Below are 13,074 nucleotides of genomic sequence, written 5' to 3'. Positions count from 1 at the left end.
ATAACATCGGCCTGCCCTGGACTGTGGGGGGTGGGGGGGTGGGGGGTGTTAGATTTGGTGGGGGGGGGTGAAACTGGGAGAAATGAGGAAGCAGGGGAGGAATGGAGGGCAAAGCGAGAGGGCGTGTCCTTTCATACAGGTGAGAAAGGAAAGTATGAAAGAGGGGCCAGAGAAGGAGCAGGGAGGGAAAAAAATAATGAGCAGAGTGTGAGGAAAAAATGGGCCCATCCGTCCATATCCAGGGGCTCTGGGACAGCTTAGCCTCATGATGGTCCTTTGGGCCCTTCCAAAGTCCCTGTCTGGCCCCACAGGAATGAAAGGAAGGGCTGGACAGACTTCAAAAAGGATCTTGAATGCCTCAGACCCAGGAGGCTGGGGAAGGGAGAGATAGACAGAGAGGTTGGAGTGGGGGAGGGCTGAAATGGAGATGCTCTTAGACCCCTCATCTCGTGTCCCAAGTGTGAGACCAAGCCCAAGAAGGAGGACAGGGAGAAAGGTAAGGAGTTTCCAGGGCAAGTATGAGTAGAGTGTTGGTGGAAAGTGCCCCAGTCTAGAGAGGTGGGAGAACTGAAGGAATAGAAGAAACTGACTCCCCAAAAAGTTTCCTGGCTTTAGTTTCTTGAAGCTGCAACTCAGTTGCAATTTATCTGCTCCCCCCCGTGAGTCTAGGCCTCATCAGGACCCTCTGAAGGGCTGTTTTCCAGGCTAGTTGGCCTCCCGGGTTCACACATTGTGGATTCTGTGGTCAAACAGAGGCCAGAGGAGAGAGTGAGAAGCATACTGAGCTCGGCTGACTGGAGATCAGTGCAGACACGGGGCCTAGATGACAGCCATTGAAGAGGGGTCACTAAACCACTGGTGGGCCTCTATGCAAGGGACCAGGGAGAAGGCTGCCAGCCAATTTCCCCTCCTTCTACTTTTATTGAAGCTGGACAGGTTGATAGAAGTGGCTGCTAGGAACCAGTCTCAGGACTCTGGTCTCCTGTCCCCAACCCTTGACTGCAGCAGAGGCTGGTTCTCAGAGGCTGTGAAGGTGTGAGTAAGACCCCAAGTAAGATGCCTGTGTCCAGGCAGGGGACAAGAAGCACTGAGCTCCTGCCATCCGGGGCTCCAGTAAGAGGAGGGATAGGAGGCCACTGGGAGGGCTGCCCAGGTTTCTGACATCTGATGTCTGACCATCCATCGACGTCTCAGAACTCAAAGCCCAGAATGATGGGGGAGGGGAGTTGGAGGAGGAAGAAGAGGGATGTCCTGGAAGCCGGAGGTGGTTGAAGAGGTGCTGTCCTGTTCGGGAGTAGCCAATGTGGGGGCTGCTTACTGCTTCTCCACTGCTCCCTGCTCAGCTGCGCTCTCCTGGTTGGGGCCCTGGCCCTGGTCCTGGTCCTGGCCCTGCCCATGCCATGGGGTCTCCTTGAACACAAACCAACAGTTCCCGGCCCACAGGAAGAAGTTGATAAAGCCGAAGAGCTGCAAAGACATCAGGGGAGTTTGTGAGAATAGTAAGGGGGGCATCATGGGAACAGGGAGGGGGAATACCTGTGTGATGGGGTACCGAATGCTAGAAAGACGAAAAGAGAACTGGATATAGAAGTAGGTTCAAGTCCATCACCCGCTAAGGGATTCTCTGGTGAAAGTGTCTAATTTTGTCCACAGCATGCACCCAAGTTGTGACTTGGTCGCTAGGGGAATCTGGCCCCTGGAGTGGAGCATCGTGCAAAGCATGACAAGGCGCAAGGGCCCTAGTGGTGCTTCCCACAGCAAGCGTGCCCTTGCTCAGAGAGCCTTCTGCAGGGTGGGTGTGTCCAGAGCTGTCCAAGGTGCTCCTTCCCTAGGCCCAGGGACCCAGCCAGGGCTATATTCAAATATTCATTCAAAATATTTAAAAACCTCTCAGCAGGAAGTATTTAGGGGGAAGTGTACTGATGTCTGCAATTAACTTTGAAATACATTAAAAATAAGGTAGATTGATAGATGAAGAGAGAGGGATAGATATGTGATAAAGCAAGTCAAGTTAAATGTTAATGGTACAGGCTAGGTGATGAGTACTTGGGTGTTCATCGTAAAATTCTTTCCACTTTGCTGTATGTGTGAAAATTTTTACAATAAAATGTTGGAGGGTAAAACTTATCAGCAGGGTTCCAGCAAGGTCTAGAAAGCTCCCTGGTATGCCAGCCATTAAACCTTTCAGTTGCTGGGCCTTGGGGAGGTTCAAGCCATTTTCAGGGCAGGGCCGAGGTGGCTGGGATGACAGGGGCATTCGAAAAGCTCAAGGCCTCAGCTATTTACTAACTGGTATGGAAATATTTCAATGTTCTAACAACTGGGATAGCCAAACATGTGCTTAGCATCTGGCCCCATCACTGCCCAAAGCCCTTTTCCAGTCTGGAGGCCTGAAAGACAATGAGCCCCTTCTCTCCCACTCTGGGTCTGCTCCCAGTTTTGAGCCCAGCCACAGCCCTATGTCCCCCCTTCACGTGCTCATGTGTGTACACACACACATGTTGTAAAAGGCAGGAGAAATGGGAGGCAGTCACAGAGAGCATGCCTGGAGGTGGGAAGAAGAGAAGGGAAACGGGAAGAGAGAGTACAGAAGGAGGAAGGAACAGGAGGCTCAGTGGCTCTCAGGTTCCCCCCATCCCAAAACGTCTTCTCAGGGTCAGCCGGGGGCCAGCACCCAGCATTAGGCGCAGGGAGCCACTGGCTCCAGGGGCAGGGGATATCAGCTGTGGGGACATCCTCTCTGTTCCTCTCAGAACCTGGGACAGGCGTGGGCAGCTGGGATAGTGCTCTCTCCCCCAGACCCCTCCAGTGGCCACAGGTCTCACCACGGAGATGTTGGCTAGTCCCATGGAGGGAGTGGCCCCAGCACTGCACACTGCTTCCTCTCCGTGGCACACGGACATGGCTGCGGTCAGGCTGGATGGCCGTGTGGCCCCCTTGACGTCGGTCAGGCCCTTGCCCCAGGCAGCGGCAGCTACCAGCCAGAAGAAGGTGAAGGAGACAGTCACACAGAAGTCCTGGGAGGAGCAGAGGGACAGGAAATATACTCAGAAAGGCCCCCATGTTTCCTCACTTCTTTTCCTCTTGCCATAATGCAGTGGGATCCTGGGGTCCCAGGACAGCTGCCTCTTCCCATCCTACCCAACACTTAGAGCCTCAGGGAGCCCAGACTGTCCTGAGGAATCTGTTCACTGCCACCTAAAGAATCCTGCCACCCAGGGCTACCCTTACCCATGCCCTAGAATTGAGGTCAGGTAACAAGGTACCAAGGCATCTGCTGGTTGGTGTCACCCCAAAACCCTGGCCTGAACTCCCCATTCTCCCCTCCCAGCCTTTCCTTTGGTAACCATTGCTCAGCTACAACTGGTGGCAGAGTGAGAGCAAACTGCAGGAGACAAATGGGGTTCCCTAAGGCACCCCTTCCACCTTCCATGCCTGGGACAGGGAGAAAGTAAAAGGGGAATAACATTAATAATAGCTAACATTTATTGAGGCTAACTACACACCAGATATTTTACATGCATTTTCATTTTATCTCCTCAAAAGACCATGAGAGAGGTATTATTTTATTCCCATTTTATGGTTGAGGAAACTGAGGTTTAGCGAGATTAAGTAACTTGTCCAAGAGCACACAGCTAGTGCAGGACAGTGACGGGATTTGAATTCAGGCCATCTGACTCCAGAGCCTGCTTCTTGATGCTATCATGCCTCCTGTGAGCAGAGCAAGTGGTAGGAGGTAGGTAGAGGCAGAGTCCTGAGACTTGGGCCTTCCACTAGCCCGAGGAACTATGGGAGCCACAGCACCCAAAAGGACCACCAACAACGAGCTGGCAGGGGGATTCAGGAAGTTCCACATATGGGTGTCAGGGACCCAGGAAAGCCACCAGGTTTGTCCTCCCCTCCAGCAATGACCTCAGCCCCAGAAGGTACGTCTCCTCAGTTTCTCTACCCCATCCCCTCTGGCCCGTGCCCACTCACCACCAGCGGGAAGCGCCTGTTCTCCGTGTAGAGTTTGTGGAAGCGCAGGTAGATGACTAGTGCAGCCATGGTATAGAAGAAGGAAAAGATGCCCAGGGTCACAAAGAACTCAGCAGGGGCAGAGAAGTCCCCCATGAGGTGCATGGTCTTAGAGGTGGATTCTTCGTCGCAGAGGGGCATCTCATACTGGACCCGGTTCAACCTGCAGGTGGCAGGGGAGGCCATCCTGAGCTCAGAGCAGTCCTCTCCCTGTGGAGGCAGGGGGCTCTCCCTGCCCCGGGAGTAGTCCTGTGCTAGTTCTCACGCTAGGGCTCTTACAGAGCCGAGAAAAGGGGCACGGAGGGAGGAATGTTTCTGGAGGGAACCTTGCAGTCAAGACAGGAATTTCCCTAGAATTCCGCTCAAACCCTACCTCCCATTCAGCCACCACGTCACACTCATCCACCCTGTCCAGATATGGCGACCACATATTTCCAAGCATCTCCAGGGCCCTTTAGGTCACAACCACAATATATATAGTCCTATTCCTGGTAGCCAACTATATATAGTCCTATTATATATATAGTCCTATTCCTGGTAGCCAAACCACCAGGGAGATCAGCTTCCTTCTGCCCCTGGGCAAGCACAGGCCCACAGTGGCCAAGTTAAGGTTGGAAGCACCCATTTTCAGGCCTTATTTAGACCCCCAATGAGACTATATTGGGTAAAATAAAGAGAGAAAAACACCCTATTATATACAAGAGACAGTTAATCTAACTTGGCTGCTACTACTAGAAATTTCCGAAAAGATGACCCTTGTCTCCATTCTCCTCTGAACACTTAGGTCACCCCATGAGCTCCCAAATACCCAGGAAAGAGTATTATTCTCTCTTCTATCTCCTGGTCACTTCCTTACCTTCAAAGTAGGGAGGTGGCTGCTGAGGGTCAGAGAGACCTGCCCAACTTGCCTAGATTCCTATAAGCCCCCATCCCAAAGTGCATAGGTTCTTTCTGTAGGAGCTGTTGTTACCTGCTGTGGGTTATCTGTGGACTGGAACATTATTATAGCAATGGTCTATCTGAGTTTCCCTTATATTTGTCTCTGGTCAGTGTGTCTGAAATTCCTAAAGGGCAGGAAGGACCTGAGTCTTGTCATTCTATTTGAATCTGGAGTGGCACACAACAAAAGGTCTTTGGGTTTCTGGAAGAGGAAGAGACCAAATAGGTCCCGCAAATCCCATGAGAGGGGCTGTGCAGGGCCGGAATCGATTCCTGCTCACCTGAAGGGATAGCCGAACGCAACGATGATGGAGCTCACGTCCTTGGCATCGTTGTTGCAGCGAACCGTTGCTCCTGTCTCCCCGCTGTAGGAGCCGCAGGACCCGAAGGCGAAAATAGCAAAGAGCTGAGGGAGAGTGAAGCCCCTTTGAGAGTCAGAAGGCCTCAACCAGCCAAGGTATATCCCTTCAGAACCACCCTCTGACACTCAGCAAGTGCAGATATGGGGGGCGGGGAGAAGAGGGGATGGATTCTCTTTAATCAAGTGCCCCTGGGCAGGGACCCATGGCTTCCATTGGTCTTCCAGCCTCAGGGTGCTGTGTTCACTGCACAGGGTGCTGGGCCAAATAGCCAAATGAATATGGTAGACTTTGAGTGGTGTCTGGGAGGGAGATGAAGAGAGAGGAAATGGACAGTTTCCTGGTCTCCCCATTGGATGTGACACTGGGGACCATTGGTAGCCTCCTTAAGATGATGACTAACACAAAGCAATTTAGGCTTTTGGAAACTTCTGGCTCAAAGCTGGGCTTGAATTTCCTCCCCAAGAAAGAGGCACCCTAGAAATACATTCGTCTGCGCCAACCTAGATCAGGCATGCATGGAATTCTTTCCATTTCTCCCTTGAAGCTGTCATTGAATCTTGTCATTACCTTGTTGCTAACTTCCAGTGGCTTCCTGCCTCAATGGAGGTATAGCTGGAGGGAACAACTTCTGCCAAGCCTTCGGTGGGGCCAAGGGGGCAGGGGGCCATTCTGCTGTCCCATGGCACTGCCAGCCTAACTCCTCTTCCCCCAAAGGCACCTTTCCTTTCAGCAACAGCGCTGGCTGGGCCGATGCTGACAGTCCTGGCTCAGGCCCAGAGAAAAATACCCTCCACTTGCCTTATCAGCCTCCACTCTTTCCCCAGTGGAGTTTCCCTCTGTAATCTGTTCATGCTGCCATTTCTCAGTGTTAAGAACCAGAGGCGTTTCAGATCACTTGAATTGCTTTCCTCTCCACCTTTCGTCACATTTTACTAAACCTCCTGCCTTGAGTGAAATGAAATTCCCTCATCCTATGATTTTCAAATTGCTTTCTGGAGAAACACACTTTGGTTAGAAAAGGAGGTGAGAAACTGGAATCTCTTATCCTCCCACATCATCTGTTTGGGCCCCACTTCCTGTGCACTTACCATTGGCTTGTACATGATGTAATTATTCTTATAAGCAGTGGGCTTATTCTGTTAATTGTTCATTTTTTGTATGTTTCTCTGTGACTCGGTGTCTTGGACATTAAGCACCCAGAAGACAGCTAATCTACATCCCAGTCCTGAATCCAGAGTTTAGAAGAGAGTTGTGTGCACATTACTTTGCTAACGCTCGATAGTGTTATGGAGTGAAAAGAGACGTGGATTAGGAGTCTAGAAATCCGGGTTCTAGTCCTGGCCCTGTCACTAATTAGCTGGGTGACCTCTAATAAGTCACTCTGCTCTCTGAGTCTCAGTTTCCTCATCTGTATAATGAGGGGTTTGCAGTAGGCAATCTGGAGGCCTTTTCCAGCTCTGTAATCCTCTCACTCTCCGAGGGTAACACTATCAGTGTGCTCTTGGCTGGACTTGCCAGCAGCTGTGCTCTGCCCCTGGGTGGTGTCCGGTGCCACTGCCCCGCCTTGCATCTCCTGGCCTGGCAGATCTTCTCCCTAGGAGAGCCATTGACCCTTCTCTAAAGGTCATAATGGACACCTCTCTGTTTCCAAGAGGCTTAATTCAGACAAATGAGAATTGTCTCCATTTTTAAAAACATCCAGGAAAGGAGATGGTATAACCTCTCTCCAATGCCTGAATAATCTCTTCATCGACTTCAATCACGGAGGCTGCAGTAGAGCCCTGCTTGCTCATCTTGACAGAGCTGGCGACAAGTCGCCCAAAGCCTCTGCATCATTACAAACTCCAGGTTGCCTCACTGGCCTAACAATAGAACTTCTCTAGCTCTTCCTCATAGGCGTTCTCTAATCTTTTGTCAGCTCTGTGGTTATCTGATTCCTCTTAGAAGTTTCTTTATTGCTCTTAGCTTCTGGTGTCCAGAACTGGACACAATTAAGGTGTCACATTCTAGGAAGGGCAGCACAGTTGGATACATTTTTCCCCGTTGGCAGTTAGCCAGTGAATAGCTCTGTAGAGGTTCCCTAAGAAAGGAAGTATTCCTAACTTGGGGCAATGAACCTGCTCTATGGAGCCTTCTCTTCACCAGCACTCTCTTGCCAGGCACTCCTGAACATCTACAGAAAGATGACATTTATTGAGCATCTACTATGTACCAGGCACTGTTCTAGGCACTATTACTTAGCAGTGAGCAAAAGAGAAAAATGTCTCTGTCCTCATGAAGCTCATACTCTAGAGCTGCACTGTCCACAACACTAGCCACTAGCCAAGTGTGGCTGTTTAAATTTACATTAATTAAAATTAAATAAAATTTAAAATTCAGTTGCTCAGTCACACTAGCCACCTTTAAAGTGCTCAAGAACCACATGCGACTAACAGGTACCACACTGGACAACACCGATTAGAGAACTGTTCCATCATCACCGAAAGTTCTGCTATGTCTAGATGACAATCTAGAGGTTCTGAAAATCCTGAACACTACTTTATGATTCCTTTATGGGCAAACTATACCCATAATAACTTTAATATTAACTGTATTCTCTTCTATTCTGATTCTTTGAAAGTCAGAAATCTCTAAACACCTTATATAACTCTTTATTAACCAGAATATATGATTAAATCTGAACATCACAAAGTCAGATGGTGCCAGATAATAGACAGCTTGCTATGTAAGTGGATGAAAGAAGAAATCTAAGGAGAATCTCACAGGGTCTCAGAGCAGCTGAGCAAAAAGGATCTCAGAGATTATCAAGCACAACGGTCTCATTTCATAGAGGTGGAAACTGAAGTCCCAAAAGATTAAGTGACTTTCCGAAGGTCACATTTAGCCAATGTGAGAGCCAGGCTTAGAATTTACATCTCCTGATTCCCTGTCCGGTGTTCTTTCTATTTCATTCATTCTTTAATCAACAAACAGTTATCGAGCATCTGCTTTGTGTCAGGTGCTGGAGACACGAAGATGAGTAAGAGCCGGTGCCTGCTCTCAAGAGTTTACATCCAGAAAGGAGAGTGTCATGCTCAAAAAAAACCCACAAAAAACGAAAAACAAACCCTGCATCACAGAACTTTTAAGGCTAAAAAAAAGAGATCTCTACTATGTGCAGGGAGGATTGTAAGGAGGGAGGGAGTAACTCTGCACTGGGATGCAGGAGCAGAGAAAGACCCCTCTCCCAGCCCCCTCCACCTTTCTGCACCAGATTTGCTTTCTTCCCTAACTGTGCTGGGTGACTAAGCCACAGGCAAGAGGGGGAAAGAATTGAAACCACCCCCGTCACCAAGCACAAGGCTCTGAGTTGAGCAAACTGGTCATAAAGAACAGAAGCCAAGGAGAGACGGCATCCCTGAGACAAGGGGCGATCTCTGGAGTTCTGGTGCCAACCAGCCTTCCTCCTCTTGGACCTGCATTGCTGGGGACAGCAATGGTCACATACTGCCCTCCACCACTTTCTGCCTCTGCATCTTTTTTTGAAAGATGTCAGAATAATCTTGCCAGTTTAAGGATGAGGCTCCACTTTGGTGCTGACTTGCTTGTTGGTGATAATCCTGTGTCAGTCCGGAGAACACTAACATCCTCAGTTAGTACAGGGCACAAGGAAGACAAGTTCTCCCCCCAAATCCTACTCCCACAATCATCTCATTGGTTTTATCGACTCTGATGGTGTACTTTCCTTCTTTTTTTTTTTTTGTGAGGAAGATTAGCCCTGAGCTAACATCTATTGCCAATTCTCCTCTTTTTGCTGAGGAAGATTGGCCCTGGGCTAACATCCATGCCCATCTTCCTCTACTTTATGTGGGATGCCGCCACAGCATGGCTTGGTCCGCACCCAAGATCCGAACCCTTGAACCCCAGGCCATCAAAGCAGAGCGCCCAAACTTAACTGCTACCCGACCGGGCCGGCCTCCTGATGGTGTACTTTCACATTCCCCACATTTATTAAAATAGCTTATTTTCATTACAGAGACCCCAGAGCCAAATAAGTGACTTTGGCACCTCAAAGGTAAATTATTGATCAGGGGCACACCCAGTTAATGATAATATGACTTATTATGGGAACGGTGACTGAGTAATTGAGAAGATTCTTTTGTACCTTACCCTCAAAGTGAGGATTTGGCAGTGACATTTGAATAATCTCACCAAAGGACAAGTCTAGTTGACAGTCTGCATAAAGAGGAAAGTTACGGGAAAGGGGAAATTGGGGAGTAGGAGAGAAGGGAACCAACCTTACCAAATACCTCCTGGACTGCCGGGCTCACCATGGCCTTCCTGAATGCTCGGATGCTTTACAGATATTACCCCTGTGATCCTCCCAGTGAGTCCAGGGGATAGACGTTACCCTCATTTACAGATAAGAAACTGAGGCCCATGAAGATTTAGTCACTTACCCTAGGATCCAAGGCTAGAAAGCAGAGAGACTGGATTTAAACCAAAGCCCATCCAACCTCAAAGTCCGCCTTTTTCTTTTTTAAAAAAGCTAGTTCTCCAATTACTGGTCTATGCACACGTTAGTTCGATAGCTTAGTGTAGATTTAGCAAGACTCCAGATGTGGAATTGAGGTGAGATTAGTTAATTTTTGAATTTTAAAAAGACACTCTAAGCCAAGCTTCTGACTAATAAGACTAACAATCCTTCCTTTCACCAGGATTCCAGTAAAACCTTTGCTTTTTAGTAATAATGACAACAAAAGTTTTCGATTATCATTACAATAACTGCAAGATTTGTGTTTTCTTTTTTTTCCTTTTTCAGTCAAGAGCGTTCGCTCACTCCAAGCAGGAAATGAGTGAAAATCCCAAATGACATTTTCACTGTCATTTTTGGTGCTGGTTCCTGTGTACTTTTATGTTAGCTCATCCACAGAGACTCAGGGCAAGTGAAACTCACACTCTGAATTCAGGCCACCAGGATGAAAGTAAAAGCAAATGCTACCACCTTATGATGCTACCCTTCGAATGAAAGCTCAGTTCGGAGTCTAGCCCTGGGCCCCTGGATTTAACATTATGAGAGAAAGACATAACCTCCTCTCTAAGAAGTTGAGGATCATAAAAGTCAAAGGGATCTTAACTCTTAGGGATCAGTGCTGACCCTGGGAGAGGACTGGCTCATTTCCCGAGGCGTTGCTTTGTGCAGCCTTTGTAGAAATATTGTGGGTATTGGGGGTGGGGGGGTGAGAAAAAGGGTAGAAGGGTTAAAGAAGGAAGCTTTTCAGAATCCCCCCGTGGAGGATGATTCCATGGTCTAATAACCTCATTGTTTCCCTCATCCCTTGACAGTCTTTCTCAAATTTCCCTTAGATCCATTTGTCTAGTTTAATGATAAAATTGTCCTCTTACATTTCAGGTTCTTCTCCTCTGGATCGCTCATAATGGCTCCCTAATTCTGGATGGCAGTGACATGGAGCCTTAATATCATTCTTCTATCGCCCCCTCCAGTACTCAAGTGGTGGGTCAGAACAGGGAAGTGGGGGGAGGTGGAAGGGCTCAGTCAGCAGTTGGTCCAAGTGCTCTTGAGGCAGTAGAGAGAGTGGCAAGTCCCCACCACGTCCCAGAGTTTGCACTTCGGAGCTCCCCAGGCTGGCCTGTAGCCCCAGTCAGGGTCTCGGATATCTAGAGATAACCCCAAATGCACTATTGCCCCTGAATTTCAGCTCTGATGATTCTCATCCAAACAATGATTTAGGAATCCGTGACACAGTGCTAACCCCTGTCTCCAGTGAGTTAAAAGCTCTTTAGAACTTAATCCTCCTCAGTATTAATGGCAACTTATTCCCTAGCTAAATTCTGTGCTGAAAGTAGATTAAGTTATTCACACACCATTTGGTGTGTGGATTGTCTAACTTAAATCTCTTCTGTGATAGTGCACTAAATGCTCCCAACCAGTCTTTCTGATTTGAAAGAGTAACTGCACCTGTCCACATTCCTAATTTATACCCACGAGGCCTTGGGCACTGGGAAGGACAGAGAGCACACCAATGTCTGAAAGTCCCAGTAAGGCAAGGAGGTATTTCCCCTGGACCATTACAGGGGAAACTGAGGCCCTGGGCAAGTGATTTCTTCAAGATCACAAGGTAAGTCTAATGAAGGGCAATATTCCAGCATGCCAACACATTTAGAGCAGAAGGGGACCCTAGGGATGGTCTGATCAACATTTGACTAACGTTGGAAACTGAGGTCCAAAGAAGTGACTTGCCCAAGGTCACATAGCTGAAAAAGGCAGGTCCAGGTCTGAAACCCAGGGCCCCAGCTTCCCAGCTCAACGTTCTCTCTTACTCTACAAGCCACATTTTGGCCAAACTGTGATTTTTATTGACTTAAGTTTTTTCTTTTATGTAATCCTAGAGCCATGAACTCCATTCATTCATTCATTCATCTACTCCCTCACTCAGTTACAGGAACCCAGATTACTCTAGTGACTTCAACAGGGCAATGGCCAGCCCAGACCCTGTCCCCTGAGTCCACCTCCAGGATCAGCCAGGTCCTGGTGGGTTTGGAGGCAGGATGGTTTCCATCACCTGCCTCCTTCCCCCCTCTGCCCTCTGCGGCTTTCCTCGTCCCCCTTGTCCTCCTCCCCCCTCCCGCCACCGAGGAGTGGTATGTGCAGGATCAGAGTTCTGGAAAGGTTACACCCGGGTCCTCTCGCCCGGGTGAAATGTGAGCGCCCTGGGCAAAGGCTCCTTGCACATAGAAGGACCGAATCCGGGTCTCCGCATGCCTCGCTCCTCACCCTCCAGCCATCAAGCGCTGGAGAAGCAGCCCCAGCTCGCCCCTCCCCCGCCCACCTGTCGCCGCCCCCCACCCTTCCGCCGGGGCCCGGCCGAAGTACCTCCCTGCCCCCACTCCGGCCACATTGCTTCGGGTCAGCGTCACAGCCCAGGTTCCCGAAATAGCCCGCGGCTGGGGCAGCAACTCACCCACTGGAGAACTTTGATGAAGCCCAGAGGCTCCTCTAGCCTCCCCCAGCGCACCCCCTCGAGCAGGCGGTCCACCTGCGGAGACAGGGCCAGCAGGGGGTCAGGGCAGTGGGAGACCTCAGGAAAGGCTGGTCCCTCTCCTCTCACTCACACCCGAGAGAGGGGCGGAATCAAGATCGAGCCCGAAACCAGGTGGAGAAGGGGCGGTGAGAGAGCCCCAAGGGCGCGCGGGGAGTACCTGCTGGCGCGGCGACTTGTCCGCCGTGCGACTGGAGCTCTCTGTCGAGGACATGCTGGCGCAGCGGGGCCGGGGCGCGGCGCGGGGGCTCCACTCCCTCGCCTGGAGGCTGCAGGGACCGCGGTGGGGCCGGGGGCTGCTGACCCGCGGCGAGGAAGCGAGCGGCCGTCGGCGGCCCGGGATCCAGGCTGGCCGGGTGGGTCGCGGGGGCGCTGCTGCTCGCGTTCGCCGAGGCCGCCGCTCTGCCCCACCGGCTGCAGAAAGCCCCCGAGTCCAATTCAAACTTCTGTCAAACTCGCAAGCGAACTTGGCAGCCGAGTCACGTGGCGTGCTCTCCCGAACCCTCCTCCCGCCCCCCTCGCTCCCCTGTTTTTGCCCCAGGGCGCCTTAAAGGGACCTGTGGGCTCTGTGGGCAGTTCGGCCTGGAGGGGGCTCAAGTTCTTTGCCAGAAGCCTCCAGGGCCAGTCCGAAGCGAGACACCGCAGCCGCTCCAACCCATCGCCAAAGTCGGGAACTAGCCTGGCGCGCTAGGACTCACCGGTTCCTAGCTTATCGT

At 50.4% G+C, this 13,074-nt stretch overlaps 1 protein-coding gene across 1 annotated transcript; it reads right to left on the bottom strand.

Moving 5' to 3' along the window:
- Positions 1-74: 74 nt before the first annotated feature.
- On the bottom strand, positions 75-12,799 carry SYPL2 (synaptophysin like 2). The gene is made up of 6 exons (XM_058538705.1): positions 12,519-12,799; positions 12,281-12,355; positions 5,238-5,362; positions 3,979-4,180; positions 2,826-3,017; positions 75-1,467 (listed from the first exon to the last, which is right to left on the bottom strand). Exons 1-6 carry the CDS (start codon positions 12,570-12,572, stop codon positions 1,315-1,317), a joined length of 801 nt encoding a protein of 266 aa, XP_058394688.1. The 5' UTR covers positions 12,573-12,799; the 3' UTR covers positions 75-1,314.
- Positions 12,800-13,074: the final 275 nt, after the last annotated feature.

Source organism: Diceros bicornis, chromosome 4, assembly GCF_020826845.1.
Source record: "Diceros bicornis minor isolate mBicDic1 chromosome 4, mDicBic1.mat.cur, whole genome shotgun sequence".
NCBI classification, from domain to species: Eukaryota; Metazoa; Chordata; class Mammalia; order Perissodactyla; family Rhinocerotidae; genus Diceros; species Diceros bicornis.
Note: the sequence above shows the minus strand (reverse complement) of the source record. Positions and strands in the feature narration are given on the sequence as shown.

Excerpts from the sequence above, each read along its gene's own strand:
- SYPL2 (XM_058538705.1), bottom strand. The coding sequence starts at position 12,572 with ATGTCCTCGACAGAGAGCTCCAGTCGCACGGCGGACAAGTCGCCGCGC. Across the intron at positions 12,356-12,518 it reads ACAAGTCGCCGCGCCAGCAG|GTGGACCGCCTGCTCGAGGG; the intron begins GTACTCCCCGCG and ends CTGTCTCCGCAG. Across the intron at positions 3,018-3,978 it reads ACAGGCGCTTCCCGCTGGTG|GACTTCTGTGTGACTGTCTC; the intron begins GTGAGTGGGCAC and ends TGCTCCTCCCAG.